The sequence below is a fragment of the Siphateles boraxobius genome, unplaced genomic scaffold, assembly GCF_051911475.1.
Source record: "Siphateles boraxobius isolate OS27281-9 unplaced genomic scaffold, OSU_SipBor_1 53, whole genome shotgun sequence".
Taxonomy (NCBI): Eukaryota; Metazoa; Chordata; class Actinopteri; order Cypriniformes; family Leuciscidae; genus Siphateles; species Siphateles boraxobius.
Genome location: NW_027509175.1, coordinates 9,127,422 through 9,150,789, shown reverse-complemented (window position 1 = coordinate 9,150,789; position 23,368 = coordinate 9,127,422). Strand labels below are relative to the sequence as shown.

The window sequence follows — 23,368 nt, the reverse complement described above, 5'->3', positions numbered from 1 at the left end:
TTTCTCGATGGTAGGGAACATTAAAGGCATAGTTCAACCAAAAATGAAAATTGTCACTATTTACTCAATCTATGAATTAATTAGTTTGAAAGAGATTTCGAGGAATATGGGTAACCAAACAGTTGCTTGACTTCCATCAATGGGGCAGAACAAACGTTTGCTTGAAATGTCATTCAAAATATCCATTTGTGTGAGTGTGTTCAGCAGAAGACAGAAACTCATGTTTGGAACAACTTGAGAGTAAATGACAATAAATTTTTTGGGGTGGGCTAACTATCCCTTTAATCCTATTTTTTTATGTAATCTAATCCTGATTAACTACACAAGTTAATACAAATAGATATCAGAAACACGACACATGAATGGATTTATTGGAGATTTGTGACATATCCTTGATAACTGGGTCAAATGTTTAACCAGACCACAAACATAAATTCTGGCCAATCAGCAACCTTTCACTCAATCACCTCTAAAAGCATCTCATCACTAACATAAGAAGCTCAATCACATGCAACGACCAGGTACCATGTATTACAGCATCACCTTACCTTTTGAATGTACAATTATGAATGATAATGCTAAAAATGATAAAAGGAGGTTACTCTTGTTTTATGATGCTTCTTGGTTGGACTGGTTACCATTTAAACCATAGTGGTCTGTGCTATTCAAAATAGAGGGATGGACTTCCAGTTCAAGCAATTTCCCAGCCATTCTTTCATTCTAATTACTTTATACTATGAATAAACTATTAAAAAAAATAAAAATACTTCAATCGAATCAGCCAGGAAAATCTGTTGAGGTCTTGAATTAGTGACACCGGAAACCGTAACGTGCATTTGGGATAAGAGAGCAGGTTAGGCCGGTCCTTTTTCACCCTACCCGTGCAATGCACCAAATGTGTTTGCAGATACTACATGGAGGACAAGTGGAGGTTATCTATACAAGTAGTCAGTAATACAAAACAGATAAGTAAAACTGGGGGGCGGGGACCGTAAGGAAATTTGATAAACTGATTGTTCCCGTTGTTCTGAGAATTTGAATTACACCACACAAGACCAATGAAGAAGAACTTGTGCTGCAGCACAAATGCCTCACACGGAGAGGTGGTCTGGAGAAAGTCTGGAGGAATCCTGGCCACATTGTTTTCATCACTCAGTGGCCTTGAAAGAGAAAGACAGTTTAGGCCTCGACTTCCCTTTCCCCAAAATGATCTTCTGTTCTTCTTTCTGCTGTTTCTGTCGCTCTTGTTCCAACTTCATACGCTCCTCATGTATTTTTCTCTGCTCTTCAACTATTCGTAGTTGTTCCTCAGCCTGCAGGACAGAAAAAGTTATTTATTAGGAGATAAATATTAACAAGCGCAATATACTGGTATTGATTAATTGATAAAAAAAAATTATATTGATATGTTAATTAGTGATGATGCAATATACCAGTATTGGTGATAACCATAATATTTCAAATGAATAGTACATATGATATGACAAATAAATAACCCAGCGCCAGTATCTGTTTCACATCCCAACATACAGTAGGTGGCGGTATTGCACCTTAACACTGGGTGCCAACTGTCATAAAACACAAGTAGACACAGTGTGCTACTTTCATGCAAAAGCATGTCGTCAGATATGACAGACACTCTAGCCGCACTCCAAAATGACTCAATCACCCCAGTCTGCAGGACTTGCCGATCAACACTGAGCGCAACAGGTGGGCAATACAACCAACCAGTTTACACACCTCCGCCTCTGTTATATAGCAGATTTGGACACTGTACAGACAGTAAGTTGCAATTATTTTGCTAGTCCTGAAATGGGAAATGTTACATTAACCTGTTAACTGCTGACAACTTTGTGTTTTATTAAATTTACATCCCTTGGGTCTTTTAGTCCAAATGTGTGCTTATTCAGATAAAAACTTATGGATTATCGTATGTTTACTTCAAATATCTTTAGAGAGCAGTATTTTTTTTCTTCTATTTTTACCCATTTTTAAGGACAATGTGAGCATTATGGTGCACTTAACTCTTCACATGTAATTTATGTTTCATTCATACTCGATGCCGGAGGTAGTGAAACTCATAGGAGTAATAAAACCCTAATATGGACAAAGACATCCAGATATCACACGCTGTAGCTGAATAAAGCGCAGACCAAGAGTTAACACACCATTGCAACAGTGTATGGTTTTTCTGTGTTTTTCAAGCCATCTCGGGTATTTTCATCAGGATCATGTATATTTAAAATGTAATGCCAATCGAGACAGCCTTTATCACTTCTACCTCATTCTGTGATGAGAAACAACATCAGTTCACCGAAGGAAGTTATTTCAAACTGGTTGCCATTAAGTGTAAATGTTCCTTTTGTATGCAATGGTTTGATTCTTCAAAAAAAGAAAAAAAGAAATAGATGAATTTGACTGATAGCATTACTTTTTTTCCAAGATTTCTATAGATATATATTGTTTTTGTGAATTCTTTTGCATGATAATCATGTAGTGAAAAATCTGATATCCTGACAGCCCTAGCGCAAATTTAATATTGGCTGATACCCAACTGCATCACTATATATTGGAATGGTGCCTATCTTGCTTTATTATTCATGCAATATAATTTTTGCAGTTATATTTGTTAAAAAAATAAAGATGCATAGAATACTAAAAACATTCAAGACTAGACTATTCATGCAAAATGCATTCATAATTACTAGTCCCACACTTTAATTAAACGCTTCAAGCAATCGTTCTGTGCTCTCTGATGTTCGATATAATGTAGAAAAGTGCTTTACCAATAGTCTGTTAAACTTTGAAAGTTATATCATTTGCAATATGTAGTCGTATATGACAAACCAAATTTTGTGAAAACGGTTTAAAAAGGGATAGTTCCAAGAACGCATTTGTCAGTTCACTTTTAAGTTTTGCTCTTAACATTTATGGCTTGTAACTGAGATCCCTTATATAAGCTCTGTTTTGTAACTGAATTCAGGAATAAAACTAAACTGATCTCCTTTTTTCTTTTTTCTAAAAGGCTGCTCTGTTGAGAAAGAGAAACATGTCAAGTAGTGCTTCTGCAACATTAATGTTCCACATGGCCACAGAGAGCAGGGGACATTCATTCTATATGAGAAGACAGCAAGGCCAATAGAGTGCTATTTAGAAAGAATTCAAGGTGCTTGACACAAAGAACAGTGTTTATTGAAAATTCTGAACATGCCCAAGTTTGTGCAGAAAGCATAACAAAGGTTTGATTGTTAAAGTGTCCCTATTATGGATTTTTTTAAATTACCTTTCATGTAGTGTGTAATCATAGCTGAATGAAAACTTTCTAGTGAATGAAAATATCCTGCAAAGTTTTAAATCTGAAAGTGCACCGTATATAAAGTTATTGTCTTTCAAAAGTAAGAGTCAACTCTGAGTCAATGAAATGAATAGTTTTAAGAGTCCTAAGCCGGTTCGTTGTGACGTCAAGACGAAACAATAGCATATTGCCCACCACTTTATTGCGCGCGCAGACACGAGGGAAAACTTAAACCTCAGACACTGCAGCTGATTCCTGTAGATACTGGATAACATCATGCCGAGAAGACGCTGTGCTTTACAATGTGAAGGTAAAGCCTGTTTTTTTTTCACTGCCCAAGGGCGAGCATGTGAAGAATCAGTGGTTAAAATTCATTTTACCACGATTCCACAGCAGTATAATCCTAAACTTTTGCTGTGTTCCCTTTATTTTACTGACAACTGAGTTCAATGCAGGATCCACAAACCGCTTGCTCTTGAAAGATGGTGTTCAAAAATAATTAGTTTTAATAATTTAGTTTTATACTGTGTAGGTCTCCTGCTAACTGCTTAACCCTTTATGAGGCAAGTAACCATATTTAGTCACTTCCGCACACATTAAAAATGCCCTCCCCCTGCCTCCAGTTGGAGTTCTAGAGTCATGTGGTTTTCTCTCAGCCAATCAGGGGAGATCAAGCTATCTGACAGATATTGACATCAAGGCATCTGACCAATCAGCAGTGGCCTGGAGCACCTCAAACACAGCCATCTTGCAGAAATCATAAATATTGCTTTTTTGAACCTGCCTTCTCCCACAGCTATAGTAATAACATCATAACTAAACATGGTAAGTTGATGTAACTCACAAATTATTTGGTTGAATAGTTGTGTTAAAGATTAAGATTGTTGTTATTTGCATATCATTTGTAAAAATTAGCTTAATGTTTGGCTGAAAACTAAATGCACCATATTTGATCATATGCCCCGTTTACCTAAGACTAGCAAGTGTCCATTTTTAGACATATGCCTTATGAATGTATGTTTTTTTTAATTAAAGTTAAATGGCATACACAGGTGCTTATTGTCAGTGTGAGGCCTAGTTCTGTGTGAATTGATTTTAATTACTGAATATTGGTTTGTGATAAAACACAATTATGAGCAAATATAAGCTCATGACCATAGGTTAGAGTAGGAACGTAGATCGACCGGAAAATCGAGAGCTTCGCCTTGCAACTCCTTCTTCACCGTGACAGACCGGTACATCAACCGCATTACTGCAGAAGCTGCACCGATCCGTCTTCAATCTCCCGTTCCATCCTTCCCTCACTCATGAACAAGACCCCAAGATACTTGAACTCCTCCACTTGAGGCAGGAACTCTCCACCAACATGAAGTGGGCAAGCCACCCTTTTCCGACTGAGAACCATGGCCTCAGATTTGGAGGTGCTGATTCCCATCCCAGCCGCTTAACACTCGGCTGCAAACCATCCCAGTGCATGCTGAAGGTCCTGGCTTGATGGGGCCAGCACGACAACATTATCTGCAAACAGCAGAGATGAAATCGTGTGGTCCCCAAACCTGACACCTTCCGGCCCCTGGCTGCGCCTATAAATTCTGTCCATAAAAATTATGAACAGAACCAGCGACAAAGGGCAGCCCTGCCAGGAGTCCAACATGCACTGGGAACAAGTCTGACTTATTGCCGGCAATGCGAACCAAGCTCCTGCTCCGGTCGTACAGGGACTGGATAGCCCTTAGGAAAGGGCCCTGTACTCCCAGAGCCCCTCCACAAGATGCCAGTATCAGTACCTCAAGACAGAGATGTCTCTAAATAAATATTCCTTGCAGTTTGTGCCTATAATAAATAAATGTTCCTCGCAGTTTGTGTGTGTTTGTGTCATATTTTTTTTTTAAAATTCACTCTCGGTAATTTATTTTACCCTAGACAGGCAAGTGCTCATATATGGTAACTTCATTGACCTTGATTTGCAATGCAAAGATGAAAAAAATTAAGAATTTTTTTTGTTTTTGTTTAAATGTCCTTTAACATCCCCCATTAGCTTTCTGTGGTTAAAATTTCCAAATGTTTCAATGAGTGCCTTATAAAGGGTTAACTCACATTATTATTGTCTTACTGAAATACTTCTGCTGATCAGTTGTGGGCCATTATTACCTAAAACTGTCTCTATTAATGTAGATTGTCTGTCGTTCTCACTACTTTGAGGAAAGATTAAGCATGAAGCAAGATTTGTTTTACCAACGCTTATGTTACATCAGTCATTCACGCTAGAGCTCAGCTAATGTATGCACTGTTATTGATACAGTTTCCACTTGTTCACCGCAATAAATGAGAAAAATACTCTGTAAATAAATTAGTACAAGTAAAATAATCGGTTTGTTGATGGACATGCACTTGTTAGTGCTAATGGTGAGGAATTACAGTTGCAACATCTCATAATGTACCTCAAACTGAGTATTGTATCACTGAGAAACGTCCTGCTCGAGTCGTCCTTGCGATGGAGGTTCGGGTTGAATAAGTTCTTCCAGTGTTTCATTATCGGACTCGCGCTCGGATTGATATGGTAAAATCAACGTCATTGTTCGCTACTGTGTTTAGTTTACAGTGTAGGAAGCCTCAGGACAAGCAGAGCTGACGTTGTTATGGCAATGGGCGTTTTTGTTTTTCGACACGCACGCTGTACACGGTAGACCAATCACAACAGACTGAGCTGTCTAGCTACAGAGTAGCTAGTGGAAAGGAGAGATTTAGAGAGATTGATTCATCTGTCAAGTCATTTGAGAATCCTTCAAAATGTGGTGATGTGCAAATGTAAATTATGAGAAAATGAAACCGTTTTTTGACCTTTGATGCATGTAAACCAGTTGTAGGAGACTTCAAAACAACATTAGGAAACTAAAATAGCATTATAGGAGCACTTTAACATCAAACTAAATGGCTCCCCTGCCCTTAAAGGGGTGGTTCAGGATTTTAGACATCGGACCTCATTTCGAAGTTAGCCTGGGTGTTATTTATCAGTGGAGACAGTTTTCAAAAAATTTTCATCCAGTCCTTCCAGTTGCATAGTTCGCCGGTGCTAGGCTAGTGCGAGTCAACAGTATCTGCTAGCCTGCCATTAAAAACAGTTTTACCCACTCCACAGTACACCAAAAACAAATCAATTATAACGCCAGACTATCGATGTAAATGTCTGTTGAGAGAATAATGTTAGAAATCAAACAACTCTTGCATCTCAATGATCGCATTACGTTTACAGGAACTAGTAGTACTGCGCTGAAAAGTAAACGCAGAACAGAAGCGACCTACGGCCGGGACTTCTAGCTAGCTAGTAGTAGCTTTGAACAACGATATTGAAACATTCGATTGCAAATGAAGGAATTGGCAACATGGTGATATACTCTGCTTCTGTAGTGATGAGTGTCAGCGACAGGGAAATACACTTGTGTGATTATCATGTGGACCGGCTTTCTCGGTTGCCTAGGTAACTTAATATCACTCTGCCGCTGCTGTAGACTGTGCTAATAAACACAGGGAACAAAGTATAACTATTGCAATGCGATGAAAGGGTAGTTTGATTTCTAACATTATCCTCTTAACAGTCATTTACATCGATAGTCTGGCGTTATAATTGATTTGTTTTTGGTGTACTGTGGAGTGGGTAAAACTGTTTATTCAAGGGTAAAACACTTTAATGGCAGGCTAGCAGATACTGTTGACTCGCACTAGCCTAGCACCGGCGAACTATGCAACTGGAAGGACTGGATGAACATTTTTGAAAACTGTCTCCACTGATAAATAACACCCAGGCTAACTTCGAAATGAGGTCCGATGTCCAAAATCCTGAACCACCCCTTTAATTTCGATCAGATACACTACTTCTCAAAAGTTTGGGATATGTAAGACTGTTTTTAAATTAAGTCTCTTATTCTCACCAAGGCTGCTTTTATTTGATCACAATTGGAATGAAAACAGTAATACTGTGGGATATTATTAATTAATGTAAAATAAATGTTTTTTATTTTCATATATTTTAAAATAGAATTTATTTATATGATGGAAAAGCTGAATTTTCAGCAGCATCACTAGTCTTCAGTGTCACATGATCCTTCAGAAATCATTCTAATATGCTGATTTGGCGTGAAACATTTCTTATTATCAATGTTGAAAACAGTTGTGCTGCTCCACAACATTTCTGTGGAATCTGTGATATTTTTTCCCCAGATTCTTTGATGAACAGAAGTGTAAAAGAGCAGCATTTATAATGTTTTGCAATACTGCAGTTTTTACTATCAATTTTAATCAATTGAATGCATTCATGCAGGATAAAACTTAATTTCTTTCAATAAAAAAACTAAATTTTCAATGAATTGTTCCATTGTTTAAACTATGCAATTCAACTTTTATATGAAATGAAACATGACAAAACCACACGTACCAGTTTAGCTTGAGCATCTGCTATCTTGCGATTGTTCTCCACCAGAATTTTCTCCAGCTCTTCACGCTTTGACTTCTCTTCCTCCTGCAAAGTCAAACCGCTTTGATGTGAGTTGTAATGGCAGAAATCGTAAATATTCCCAAAAATTAGCGGCAAAAATTAGAGTAAACAAATGAGTAGATAATAAAGATACATTCAGCTCACCAGACATGGATAAACCTACAGTAAACTTGTCCTTCACTCACGAATAAAGTTCCTAGAGGAGTCAGGGTCATATTGGGAATACGTTTTTTTTAATTTTTAAAGATGTACCACCAATCAGCAAGGGAGGTTCTTTCAAACCACTGACCTGTGTTCTTGGTACTTCTCTACTTACATCTCACTCTCAGAAAAAAGGCCACAGTGAAATGCCGTCTGAGGAGCAGTCAGCTTTAATGATGTATAGGACCAACAGAAGCGTGAATAACTTTCATCACTTCTATTCATAAACAACTGAGAGGCATAGTGAAGTTCAGGCGAATAGCAACCAAAGCTCATGGAACTCGCAGGAATTGTGCATGAGCTGTTTTGTTCAAGAAAACTGTGAAACATGAAATTTAAAGATAATAAAATGGTAGAACTGTCATACTCAGTACTACTATGATGTGCGTAAAATTAGAGCAACAATTCGAGAAAAAAAACAAACAATTTCACTTAATTTTGAGAGGAATTAGGCTAAAGGCCCTGACATACTTTAAGCGAAATCGAAGAACAAACTGAACGTAATTACTAACAAAATCAGGCAAAACGTAGTTTTTTGGAGTTTTGAACAGCTCGGCAAGGCGAACTTTCACTCCAGCCGGTAAACGCCTTCAAACTACAATTGGCCCATGGCAATTATGTAATAAGTAGCTGTAATCTGAGGCTACGCCTTCTTTGATGTGGAAAATTGAGGTCAGATGTCTGCAAATAAAAACATTAAAACACTGGAGAGCTGCTGAGAAGAAACTGAAGTTGTATTTCTAATTGAAGGCGACACTGACACAGTTTTTTCATGTTTGATACTGTAAAGCTACTTGCTTTAAAGCAATCTATCGAATAAAGTGATAGATCAACGTGAAGTGACTTTACTGGAGTCCCGAATTGCAGAGCTGGTGTAAACATATTCAGGTCGCTCAGGTCACATGCTTTCTTAACTGGAGCTGTTCTCTCACAGCTTTCATTTTTGTTGTGCCTTTATTGTTTTATTGCATGGGAAGTGCGCAGCATATATTTACATATTCATCTAATCGTCGCTCTCAGCAGTGTGGGCGCCGTCGGGATGTTCACTAACACTGCAACGGTATTTCAAACTTCTTTTTACCCCTAAACGGAGAATGAAAGAGAACTTCGCTGTGAGTATATCAGAGCCTTAAGGCCTGTTTGACACCACACACTCATACAGTGTGCAAAGAAAGCAACATCAGGCTTCACACAGGTCACTTATCCACAAATAAACTGCAGATCCAAACAAAAAATAACGCGATTTCTCAGTTACTATATCGAATATTTTCTATTGCAGTTAATATGACTGCCTAAATATTTGTTGCTTTCGTGTGTGTGTGTGGTGTGAAACAGATCCAATTCCAACAAAACTACAGGAACCTACCCATTTAACCAGCCTTCATAAGCACATACATTCTGTGCTGCCAGTTCACATGCAAATTACCTCCCGAGCTTTCTGAGCAGCCAGCTCCGCATGTCTCTGTTTCTCCAACTCCTCCAGCAACTGCTTCTCCATGATGCGTTTAGCCTCCTCCACCCGTCGCAGCACTTCTCTTTCAATCTCATCCTTTCGCTTTTCCAGTTCCTCCTCCACGCGTTTGGCCACAAGTTCCTCAACGCGCCGCGCCGTCTCCTCCTCAATCAGCCGCTCCTCGATCTCCTGCTGTCGACTAGCGTAGAAGAGATTACAGTCAGTAAGTAATACAAAATGAAAGTGTACTTAGTGCTAAATATGTAACGAAGCAGGACATGTAAACAGCATGAAATGCAATGCACGTGCTAGCTGCCATGGTGCATGGAAAATCCACAACTTCAAACTGTCAAAAAGGCTTTTTAAAGTCCAAAATTGAAACTGCTATCAATGTTGAATGATAATTTAATGATTGGGGAAACATTTCCTTGAGTAAAATAATTATGCATCTCATTTATACCTTAATAGCTATGGTTACTACTACTGCTTATGTTTTTATGACAGTAATAATGAAGGTCATATTGTTGTCTAACACTTCTCTAAGGACACAAAATCAAAGTTCAAATTCAGACAATAGGCTATTGATTTATGTATGCATTCAATGACATGACATGCACATTATTGTGTTCAAGGGCAGTATTTCCTTGTAAAATAATTAGATAAATTCATGACATATCACTTTTATCTATAAAACCTATTTAGTTTGAATTAATTTTTACATTTAAATAATGCATATTATTTTATGTTTTATTATCTTAAACCCCCAAAATGTCAACTGTCTGACCAAATGAGCAGACTGAGAAATCAATTTAATATGGTGTCTTAACAAATTTAAAAACTAAATACTATGGCATAATTTTAGGTTTGTAACCTTTCATATAAACAAATTTTATAAACATTGGTAGTTTTAAAGCTGTTCTCTGTGTGAGATTTTTTTTCAAGTTTTCAGAGTTTTAATGTCAGTACTACATTAAACTAATATATATATATATATATATATATATATATATATATATATATATATATAATATATATATAAAATGCACAATAATGCAATGTGTGGGTCCTGATAATGCCAAATGTCTGATGTTACCAGTAAAAAGTGGCCTAAATTATTTTAAATATATCTAGTGAGAGACAGTGCAAGCCTGTGTGTCTAAAATAATTCTGTATTTTCAGCTTCAGAATCATGGACATTTTTATTCTGGTGTCACCATTGTCCTGTGCATTGGGTTATCAGTAACAAGTCCAAGCCTATTCATTTCCACACCCACAATGTAATATAAATGTAACCTTTTATCATATGTCTTGGAGTATCGCAATAATATCGTATTGTGAGTCCAGAATCGTGATATATATCGAATCTTGACACAAGGGTATCGTTACACCCCTAGTAAATATGATTATGCATCATCCAGAAGACTCCAACTGATCCTTGTGGCAGAGTGAAAAGCTTTGTAGGACTCTCTGGTAAATATACTGCTAAAAAAAAAAAAGCTCATTTCAAGTACGGATAGGTTGTTACACTTTCCATGTGAGGACTATACAACTATCTGGTTGTACCGTCTGAAATAAAAACAGTCAAAAAATGAATTTAAACACTTTGAAATGTCATTTAACAACTGAACACATTAAACACACTATTCATGACTCAAAATTATGTATTAGCTACGTCAGTTTTGAAAAGATTTTTAACATTTAAGCTTAAAAAAAAATATATATATAAAATTTAAGCTTTATTTGTCAATTCATTTAAATAACCAGTCTGGCTGATTGATGGGTGTATACTTACACATTAGAGCAAAAATTAAGATTTTCAGAATCCAGTCTCTCCACAACCCAAAAATACAATGTATTACGATTGCATTTTGAACATGGTTCAATGGTAGTGTGTAATTATTTTTACATGCGCCTCGGTTTTAACATGGTATGCTTTGCAAAAGCTCGGTGTACTAAAGTAAATACAATTGAGATAATGCAATATTTATGGCAGTATCTTGATACAGTAGTAACTTAGTATCTGATGGTACTAAATGTGGCCTGAAAACCCACATGAAAATAATACCACGTAAACACTACTGTACTGATATTTGTGTATTTGCATGGTCCTGCCAAAATACGATGATACATGCAAAACAACACGGTAGCTTTCTTCAATTTATGGTACCTCCACAGTACTTTTGTATCTTCGTGTGGCTCACATTATTCAGGTGATGTCTACTCTTACAGCATGACTGTCATGACGGGTTTCGTTTTGGAAAATGTGGGTAACGTTACTCACATTCTCCTCTGTCTTTCCATTTCGACTCTCTTCTCTTCTTCCTCTTTCCTCTGCTTTTCGTCTACAGCACTCCTCTTACTTATCGCCCTGCCGAAAATATCGATTCTCTCCGGCGGCGTGGCGGCTCTCTCCCTTTCCCGGCGAGCCGCGGCCGTGTTTGATTTGGAACGAGAGCGCGACTCTCTCTTCCGACTCCTTTTGGACTCTCGGGACTTCGAGCGTCTCTTTCTCTCTTTGTCCCGGGACCTTGATCGAGAGCGGCTTCGCTTTTTACTGTGCTTACTATTTTTGGAGTGCTTGGAGCGGGACGAGCTGCGGCTCCGCGAACGACCCATTTCAAACGCCGTTAGAGTTCAGTAGCGGTAACCAGAACACTGAACACCTCTAAAGCATCGGTTAGAGGAGTACAAGCACCTGGTCGTCTTTCAAACAAGCCCCAAATTACACACTCAAGGAATCAGTCCCGACTGCATGACAATAATCTTGAAGACGAAACTCTTATTTGGAAATAAATTGTTTAATAAGAACGTGATTGCTTAACTGCACGGTACCATTTATCTTGTATGGTTAAAAAGCAAGATGGAGGATGGCTGTTCTCAGATCCCAGAATGCAATTTCTTATTTTTTTTCCTACGTTGTGACGATCGGCACTTGGTTACATCGATTACTGCCATCAAGTGGCGTGGAGCGTAAACGAGAAGCCGTTGAATTTTAGAGAATCATTTGGATAGTTCGTTCAATGAACCGATTCACCACCGAGCATTTTTTTTGTAAAGTTGTTAGATAGATAGATAGATAGATAGATAGATAGATAGATAGATAGATAGATAGATAGATAGATAGATAGATAGATAGATAGATAGATAGATAGATAGATAGATAGATAGATAGAATTTTGAACATGTAACATAGCTATAATAACTAGAAAATATGGATTCATACTGGCTGTGAAGTAGTGACTAGTGGATAATAGGTTTTATTCTTATATCAACCATATCCAGCAAGTTGATTATAAGCCACCATAATTATATTATGGCCTATGTGTTCTAAAATGTAAAAAACAAAACAAACCAAAAAAACAGCCATTCTAATAACATAAGACTATAGGCTTTGTTTTTATTGATAACAAACCGAGCCTGCACAATCTTGATGCAATCGGATATATATCATCAATTATGAATGAAAACAGCAGAATATTTAATTAATGTCAAATGTTTAAAAAATTAAAAGGCCATCAGCCTTTTAACAGCATGCAGATGGAGAATTGTAAGATATCCTTGAATCATACACATTAAGAAAATAATAGAAGACATTATTATTATTATTATTATTAATATATTAATACCAATACCTTGGTTTAGTTGTTCATTTTGATTAGTGCTTTACTTGCTTTTCAAGTTTTTAATCGGAGTAAAAAGACAGATTTTCATGTCTAATATGACAATCAAATTAGTTTCTCCACTCACAAATATTGATATTAATTGCATTTGGGAAGTTTACATGAATGAGGTGCTAACTCCCACTAAATCCATGTCAAAAGGCATTTTCCAAATAGTATCATAAATGCAGGCTTTTTGAGATCAAATTAATAAATAATATAAAAAGCATACCAATATTTCTTCTTAAAGAGTGTCCTCGGCTTTAGAGATTTCTAAAATGAACTATTGAAAGGGAATTGTGTTAACTTTAATCATCATTTTAATAATGAATTTGTTTCCCTTCTTACATGCTCTTTTCCTTTTAGGCTGCCTATACATTCATTGTATAACGTTGACAAAGTTTGATGTTTGTAAAAGACTCTCTTTGACTTATATCACCTTTATGAAGATCAGTCAGTATAAACCGTTTTAATTTTTCATATATCTTCCCTTACATGAGCTTGGTCTTTGTCAAAAACATAGCCTACTAAGACAATACTACCCTGACACCTGCTGGTCATATAAAGCTACTGCAAGATGAGACTTAACTCCTCCCAAACGCTCCCACGTCAGTATTCAAATAGCCTATGAGATACATGGATAGAGCAAGACCAAATATTGTGTAAATACTCCAAAGTGGTAGGCTATATGTTCATTTAAGAGATTATGTCGTAAGGAAACTGTTTTATATTTATATAAAAATGTGTTTTACATAATTTGTCAAAATATATTTTATTTAACACGATGTTGAGTAAAGTAGGCTACATACGCATAGCCACGCTATATTAATTAATATTAATTTCCCTTAGTTGCTGTTTCTTGTATTTTGGTATGGAGTGTGTATACAATAAATATTTACTTCATTTTATAACACTTATAGGCTAATGTCAACAACAGCAAGGACTGGCAACACTCTTCATTTGGACTTTACTCCTTTGACCACAAGATGGCAGCCAAGTTTCGCCAAATGCCAATGTTGAAGGACAATATCACGCTTCTCGGACATAAAGGTTCGGAAATTGAGAACTTCTGTTTGTTTTGCTTTTCGTGTCACAGTCAACCATCTTCTCTCACCCCGATACATTTGTCGCAGTGGACCTTTTATAGCTAGGCTAATTAATCCTCGTAAACCGTTTTTCGACCAAAATCTTTCTACTTAAAAGGGTTCACTCTTTAATTAATGCTATTAGGCTATGGGCTTGGCTACATGCTATTAAAAATAGATACATAAATGACTTAAGCAGACCAAAGAACTTGTTGCTGTTTTTTGGCCGTTGTTTTATTCGTTTATCTGCTACTTATTGTAAAAAAAAAAATTGGAATTATGTTTAAACAGTTAGCATTAGCTAGCTAATGAGTTAGCCAATTAGAATCGGCTAACAATATTTTTCAAATAGACTGAATTTCAGCATGGTTACTCTAATAAATATTCATATTTATCAAACTTGCTGTTATTTTGGCTTGTCTTTTCCATTTTAGGATAAAGCTGCGTGTACTCTGATTTTACTGTAAATGTAGGCTGTAATCAAATTGCTTTGTCTGAGTGGGGGCCTTTTACCTGTAGGGCAAAACGCCCCAACAAATTTATTTTTCGTTAAAAATCTAATAGCTAACATGAAAACTCTGGACATTTTTCATAATTGGTTTATAATTTATGTCACTGTCACTGAAAACTATGATAACTATTCTTGACACATTTAACTTTTGTTTCACAGAACAAATTACACAGTCCTTAAGGACTGTACTCTACCCTACACAGAACATCCATTGGGAGGCGTTCACGTAATTGCAAAATATAAACCAGCTGGGGGAAAAAACGACACCTTTCGGCTCACATATGTGGCCCGTTGTTCACTGGATTACCTCTGTTTTTATAGGTCTACACAGTAAACTATAGACCTAGATTAAAACGAAATTAGCATGTGAAATTGCAAAAAAAATAAAAATGAAATTATTAGCATTTGAAATTGCAAAAAAAAAAAATAATAATAATAAAAAAAAGGACAACAACTATAATTTAACTCTGGCTTTTAGACAATAGAATAGGATACCTCACTATTATGCATATCGCTTGTGATTAAGTCATGCCAATCTAAAATTTGGTAATCTAATATATCTAATATATTCTATTAGTCTAAAATAAATAAAGGTATTTTCACCTACACCATATGGCAACGTCATGTAGCCTACCTAAACCCCCGTATGCAACATTAATAGTAGCGGCAGATTTGCTGACGTGAGCTAAAAAAAATATATAATAATGCCACTTAAATGTAATTCGTTTTAGCTCGGCTATATCTTTTGTGAACAGGTGCCTAAACTACACATCTTGAAACTTTGCCTTTTATTTGTATGACAAAGTAAAGTTCAAGCAACCTGATTTGCAAAACTGAAGTTAAACAATTAAAATAACTGAATGTCCGATACATTAAATATCATTGCAAATGTTAGATGTAGGCTAATGCATTGAAGCAGAACGAATAACAAAAGAAGATGAAGCACCCTCTTTCTTCAAGAAACTATCACCTTGTATTTGAACGTGTATGTTTATTTGTATGTGTATTTGTATTTGATGTGCATCACACATCAAACAGGAAGATTCCGAATTATTTATATTTTAGCCTATAATCAACATCTGAAAAGACAAGTTTAGACATTTGTCCCCCAGCTTTTTTTATGGGAGGAAATTAACAAAAAAGTAGTTTTTTTATCATTATTAAAAAAAAATTGTTGGTCTTTTTCTTTGATTTGAAGTGAAAAACCGAGAGCTTCTGCATGCTCACGAAAACATGTCCTAAGCAAAACACCCCTTTTAGTGAAAGTGTTCACTTGTGAATGCGACTGCCAGCGTGTCACATTGATTTATTTTGCTCGACAAGGTGTAGTTATTTATGTAGGCAGCGGTGGATTTTTCATAGTTTAATCAAGAAAATTATGCTGTTAACTAATTGAAGCAATTCTGAAAAGCACAACTAAATCCACGAAACACACCTGGGATGAAAATGCGTTAAAATTCATTGACGATTTGTGCACCTGTTATGTAATTTCGTTGCGCTTTAAGATGCGTGCGGCTAAGTTTTTATAATGGAATATTATTATTATTATTATTATTATTATTATTATTTTTACTCAATATCCTATTGTGGTGTTGTCTGGTTCTCGCTATGAGCGCCTATTTTATGTAGAGTAATTCAATATCCCGTGAGCTATCATTGCAACAGAGCTATTCAAGACCGGACAATATTTCAACCTGTCCATAATGAAATTAAAATAGTTACAACTTCGATTTTTACACGATTTTCGAGACATTTAGAGAAGGGCGTGTGTATTATATTCAATAATACGAGGTGCGGCCCGTTGCCACATTCATCATCCCATTACTGTACCCAATCCAGGTCCGATTCGTGAAGGGTAAAATGAATTACCGACGTTAAGTCGTCAATAAAGTCATTTCAGTAAATGGTGTCTCAGATGACTCCGGCATTATTCAACGGGCTTTATCAGCACTGGGGAAATTACGTCGCCTCTACACCTCATGTAATACGGCCCTGCTTACCTTGATAAAGCGCCCTGCCAGCGGCTACTGACAGTGCTTTTGACCAGCTTTTATTCACTCGCTGGTGATGAACGCCAAGCTGATCAGGCGGAATGGGCGCTAATTAAAACCTATAAATTATCTTTTGCAGCCCCTCTCAAGACGTCGCATGCAGCCGAGATAAGAGCTGGAGTGCTAATTTACCGCCTGAAAAGGAGCGTGCCTCACAATGGCTACTTGGCTCAAATAGCATATTGATAGTGTCCTAATTAGAAATTTATTAAGTACCCACTCGAGCTTTTCGAATAAAGATTTCAACCCAACCAGTTTTATATGAATAAATAGTGCATGCAGGCTACTAAAATTCCGTGTTTGCGCTTATTATTATTCTGAATGTGTTGAGTGCATGCATTCCTGCTTTCCCTTTTGGAGTATTATTTTGCGTTGCCTAATTGGTGAAACTTTAAACCATTTAGCCTACTTGTTATTAACACGTCCTGCTTTTATGTTGTGAGTTATTCTTTTTTCGTTTTAACTAAACACGGTTGCTGCCACATTTTCTTGATGTGGCCATCCATTTGTGAATCATTTTAAGGATCATGCAAGTAAACTGTCCATTGTTTTATAAATGTAACCCGAATGCGATTCATTTATCTAATTAACAGGCTTTCATTCAAACCAGAATATTATTTAATATGGCTGCATTAATATAACTAGACAGGTTACACCAGCAAAAGTGTGTTGAATTATGGGTTAGGTCAGGTAGAAATCCTAAAGGTAGGCTAGCAATTGCAATTGCATTACCATTTTTGACAGTATCTGGTTAAAACATTTCGACTAAAAATAAGAATAGGGCTATAAATACATTCTAGTCTGTTGCTTTGATATTACGATAATTAGGTGAATTATACACCGACCTTATATGCTATAGTCTAATATTTTTGGCATATAATTGCAAACTTTAATATTACTATTATCTTTCAATCCATCTAATTTTATGGTAATGTTTGCTTCTTAACCATTATTTATTAATTGTCTCAAAGAATAATAATCTTGGTCAAATGATGAAGGCTCACTCCTGTTTTCTTTCACTAGCTCCGTCTACCGCCTACCTACACTAAGAATCCCAAAAAAATGCTATTCGCGATGTTATTAGTGTCTAGTTTTGACAAAAATACAACGAGCAACTAAAATAATGAATTATCTGGCAGCAGTATCAGATCTTTTCTGTCAAAAGCCAATGCCGATCCAGAAACATCCAGTCCTCATTAGAGTGGATTTCCCGTTCGCCAGCGCATTTGGTCTTGGAAATCCATACATTTGCATAAGATTGTAAAATTCTATTGGATATTCTCTTCTTGTGACACCAAGGATGTTGGTACCCCATTGGTCCTTTGCACGTGTGTCTTGCTCACGTGCTTCCGGTTAAGGAAAAAAGTATGTGAGGGGCACAGTGATTTTAGAAAGAGTTTGTTAAGCGCGAGCTGTCACACGGGGCAGCGAGTCGGGGACTGCGGAGCATCGCGCGATGCATTGTCTGACATGAATAACGGGTGCGTTTTGACACTTCAAACGCCTTGATCACGGAAAGCATTCCGATGCTATGACAGTCGCTCCTCTTAAGGTATTTCGTATACCTTTATTTTAACAGTATAGACTGTATTCTTGTTTGTTGCTATCCGGATACTGCTCTTTGCAACAAGTGGAATTTTGGAGTGCAGACCACGATCCGGCTTGTCATGGAGGAGCAAAAGGATCAAAATAGTCGTGATTCGACTGAATCTGAGAGCGTTTCGCTCTCACCCAATTTACCATCTCCTCCGATTTTACCTCACCAGGCTGCGCAGCAAGCCCACAGAACCACGAACTTTTTCATCGACAATATTTTACGGCCAGATTTCGGCTGCAAGAAAGATCTTGGGAGTAGGGACCGCGCGCAAACCTCGGGTAGGGAGAATGTTAACCCTATGGTAATAAGGCCGTCGCATAATAGCAGCCTTTGTCAGGATTCAAACTGCAGTAGTGACAGCACTTCTTCTTCCTCGTCGTCTTCGCCATCATCAAAGCAGACCTCGGCAAAGCTTGTCGAGGGAAATGGAACTACCACAGCAAGGTACGGGGAGAATACGACGTCGATAGTCGTGGTGAACGCTAACGGGGGAACTCCGCCGGCTAAAGAGTCGCAGCCTTTACTATGGCCTGCGTGGGTGTACTGCACCAGGTACTCGGACAGACCTTCATCTGGTAAGGCGCTAGTTTCTTAATTTCATTGCATAATTCACAAACAGCAATCGACGCTGCACGCGAAAAACTTTATTGTTATTGTTTTGGAGGTCGCACAGTGAGCTATTTTTTTAGGATTGGGTACAGCGCTTTTTAATCAAACTCGTTTTACGCAGCGTCTGAAGCTGTCGCTAATATTCAGCAGTCTTGGGTTGTTTTGAGGCATGAGCGAACAATAGTCATTAGGCCGCAAACCATTTTATTCACTTTCTGTAGAAAAAGAAAACATGCAAAGTGCGTTCAATGTGTAGTTCAAAACATTATATAGTTCTGATCGACCTTTGGGTTTCTAGCCTTTTTCTGGTGAAACTTTACAATAAGGTTTAATTTGTTAACATTAGTTATTGTATTAACTAAAATGAACTAACCATGAGCAATAGGCCTACATTTGTTACTGTATGTGTTAACGTGAATAAAAACACAGCTGTTCAACGTTCATGTTAGTTCACAGTGCATTAACTGGTAACAAATACAACTTTGGATTTTAATAATGTATTATAAATGTTGAAATTAAAATTAACAAAGATGAATAGATGCTGTAGAAATGCAGTTCATTATTAGTTAGGTTAACTAATTGTGTTAAATAATGAAACCTTACTATAAGGTATTAACCTTTTTCAATACAAAATAGCCTAATTGTAGCCTGCTATAAAACCATCTTACAATCACTGACAATAAAGAGAATGGTGAATACTTTAATGTCAACCTATAGATAATGTGGAATAGGCTCGGAGATCGGGCTCGGAATAGATAACACGTAGGCTATATATTTAGATAATAGTAGGCTACTCCGTTTTAAATTAGTCTGTCTAACCACAGTTTCTCAGCAGCATATTGTTATTCATAATAACAGCAATAACTAGCATTTCTTTTCTCAGTATAGCGATAAATTGATCTTAGTCTGTGATCATGGGTATGTGCTAATCTGAAAGTAGTTTGTTTATAATCTCTGTACAACGGCTTTATCTTAAGGAAAGATAAGAAGAGGAAAGTGGCGAGATTTAATCAACCACGTTATGGCGTTCGTTATCCACCATGACTTTATGCTGCTGGCTATATTTGTAATTAATTTAGGATTTCAGGATATTATTCGATATTCAATAGATATTTGCATAAGTAGACTATTTTAATTGCTATTTTGTTATAGGGCCAAGACTACTCGAATTGATTGATTTTTTTTTTTTTTTGTCTGTTATGAATCTCCTTACATAATCACGCTGTAAAAGTGTCCAGTTCTTACCTTTAGGCGGTTTTATACCTGTCTTAAACCCAGTGTATTCCCACGGTTTCAGTAAATATTGTTTGACTTCAACAAAAGCCATTTCGTTTAGATGTTACCACACGAATGTTTAGGTTGACGGCAAAATATTTGTACATTGCATACCTGCCACAAAGTCAGCTGGGTTGTTGGAAAAGATGCTTTGATTGACTTCACTGATTGACTTACTGATTGAGCGATCAGGCACTGGACTTTTACAGACGGCAAGCAGAATTTCGATCATCTGAGTGCAGTTTCCTGAAGGAAAAGCTTTGGGTTCTGATCTGTTGTTGATTGGTAATGCAGTAAATTGTTTTCTTGACGAGCGTGTAATGCCACACGTGGTGATATTTGCTTTGCATAATATGCTGTAAGCAGGTCTTTAGCTTTTCTTATTTTATTTTTTTAAATTGCGCACTGTGCATGAATGGGTTTGGATATGAGCTGCATTATTCATGGATACAATAAAGGTAAAAAAAAAACAATTTCTAGAACAATAACAAGGCAGTTGTTGCAACGGAGCAAAACGTACAAATGTAAAATTAAAAATATAATGTCGGTTTCTTTTCAGTAAAGTACAGCTATCTTTAGCAATTAACACAGCTCGTCTGGAGAGGTTACCTTATAGTGTAGCTAATAGTTTCATGAAGTCTTTTAAGTGTAGCTAGCATTTTTAAATGTTTTATTAAAATTTATATTTTTATAATAGTACCCAATCGCTTGACTGTTTTATAGAGAGAAAAACAAAAACTGATTAAACTATCGATTTTCTTTTTCTGTGACTGACAAAAACAAGGTGATCTCGAACTTAACTTGACTTGCTTTTGTTGTCGAAAACAGGGCGAATATAGACCTATTAGCCTATGTGTTGACAAGTTGTCATTTTGTCTGATACTGGTAGAAATTATATACTATATTATACTCTGTGTATTTAATGCAACCTAATTTTTTTAAATATATTTTTGTAAGAATAAGCAGACTCACACAAAGACTCGTTCTTTCCCGCCATGTTCGCTGGGTGTAAGCTCAAGTGACAGTCGAGGACTGAGGCCTACATGCAAGCTTTCATTGCAGGTCTACGATTTACTTATAATTAGATATCTTATAAATGTATTAAACATATCTAAATACAGTGCATTTCAAGGTTACAGCTATTATATTTTGTGGTTTAGAAAAAAAAACTGACTAAACTATTTTTTCTGCGCATTTTGTTTCACTGCCTGTTTAGCAATTACATGTCTACTTGTCAGCTGATAATGTACACCCCAACACTCATTATGTTTCATTGCAAACACTCATTGTTTATTCAGAAACGAAAGAGAAAGGGCTGCGTAATGAACTGCAGTATGAAACCTTTATCGACATTTCTAAAAGAACGCAGCCGAAATAGCTTGTCCAATACGGAAGTGTCAGGCCCTCATGTTAACACCGCATCAATCGTTGCATTCTCTGTCAGGTGTGGGTAACCCATGTAGTGTTTATACTGCTTTATGATATTTATGTCTTCGTTTTATTGTTGTTTCTACACTAGGCCCAAGGACACGAAAATTGAAAAAGAAGAAAAGCGAGAAAGAAGACAAGCGACCGAGAACCGCTTTCACGGCTGAACAGCTGCAGAGACTTAAAGCCGAGTTTCAGGCGAATCGGTACATTACGGAGCAGCGGAGACAGTCGCTGGCACAGGAACTCAACCTCAATGAGTCACAAATAAAAATCTGGTTCCAGAATAAGAGGGCCAAAATCAAAAAGGCAACTGGCTATAAGAACGGCCTCGCTCTTCAGCTCATGGCTCAAGGACTCTACAACCATTCCACAACCACAGTTCAAGATGAAAAAGAAGATAGCGAATAAAATGGCCCGGATCCTCTTCTTGAAAAGGCCATGGACGCTGACCCCAACAAAAGTGATTTTTCATATTTTTATGAATCAAATGAGAAGGAGATGTCTTCGAATTCTGCGAAACGAAGATACGATATTTAAACAAATTTCTGTTTATCATACAGTATATGAACATGCATCTAAATACGAACATTATGAAAATTTATATATAGCCAAAACTGTAAGATGTATATATTTAATTCCAGGTAAGGGGATGTCTATATTACTCCTTACTTGCTGTATATTTCTAACGTTTCTTCTCCTTTCCCAATGTGGTTGCTCACCGTTTCAGTAGGCCTAAGTGTCAGGCTTGTTAGAGTTTTTGTGATAGCCCTGTCTCTTAAATCCCTTATCTCACAGTTCTTCAAATGCGTGACTGAACCAACGCTTCAAGCCAAAGATTTTAATATGTTCAGATGATGTTGTCTGAAATAAAAAAGGTAGAATGTGCCATTGCTTTTTTTCCTAGTCTACAAACCCTTAACATAATTACACGATCTGTAGCTATTTAAACGCTACAATGACTTGTCGTTCTCCCAAACCCCTGAGAGATTTTTGTTTAATAAATGTATCACAAAACTATGCTTTTCTACGATACTCTAATTTGTTTGAATGAGCCAGTGTGGTTGCACTGCAAGAGAAAAGTGTTTTACGGATAATGTATTTGCAATTTTTATGATGGGAAAGATTATAATATTGGGAGAATTTTTTCAAGTCTGTTTTAGACAGAAATAACATAAGGTCTCTAAATGTATTCTAAAACTCATTACTATTTATATTTATTCTATTTATATAGGCCTAAATGTAGGCCTAACTATATGTGCCATTTTGATACACTAAGTATAAAACATGGAATACAAAATGTAAGGGCATTTTTAAGGCCTATAGCGTGTGTGTGTGTATGTGTGTGTGTATGTATGTATTAGGCAACTAAAAAACCTATAAGCTACTATTATTCCAAATGAAAGTATATCTTGGAACGAATTTTGTATTATTTTAATTTAGGCAAGATAAGTGGACAGCATTCATTCTTTATGAAGCCAACAATCCAACTATTGACTTGAACCAAAATTCTGCGCATGTCAATGGTAGACTATTGAACAGGTGTCAAAATAATTGTGCTCTGCGAATCTGCCAGACTTAATTAAACGTAAGACGAGGCTATATCAGATTAATCTACCACCCTATGGAAAGGCTTTAGACATGCATTTTATTTTTTTCACGTGGCCTACGACTGCATGCATTACTCTCTGTATTTGCTGGTTTCGCTTATA

The 23,368-nt window shown here is 36.7% G+C and overlaps 2 protein-coding genes across 2 annotated transcripts; one reads left to right on the top strand and one right to left on the bottom strand.

Moving 5' to 3' along the window:
• Positions 1 to 343: 343 nt before the first annotated feature.
• arglu1b (arginine and glutamate rich 1b) lies at positions 344 to 12,337 on the bottom strand. The gene is made up of 4 exons (XM_077205333.1): positions 11,723 to 12,337; positions 9,415 to 9,640; positions 7,728 to 7,811; positions 344 to 1,313 (listed from the first exon to the last, which is right to left on the bottom strand). The coding sequence occupies exons 1-4, from the start codon at positions 12,055 to 12,057 to the stop codon at positions 1,149 to 1,151; spliced, it is 810 nt and encodes a 269-aa protein (XP_077061448.1). The 5' UTR covers positions 12,058 to 12,337; the 3' UTR covers positions 344 to 1,148.
• A 5,794-nt stretch (positions 12,338 to 18,131) lies between these two features.
• Positions 18,132 to 22,542, top strand: en1b (engrailed homeobox 1b). The gene is made up of 2 exons (XM_077204942.1): positions 18,132 to 18,919; positions 21,748 to 22,542. The coding sequence occupies exons 1-2, from the start codon at positions 18,415 to 18,417 to the stop codon at positions 22,065 to 22,067; spliced, it is 825 nt and encodes a 274-aa protein (XP_077061057.1). The 5' UTR covers positions 18,132 to 18,414; the 3' UTR covers positions 22,068 to 22,542.
• Positions 22,543 to 23,368: the final 826 nt, after the last annotated feature.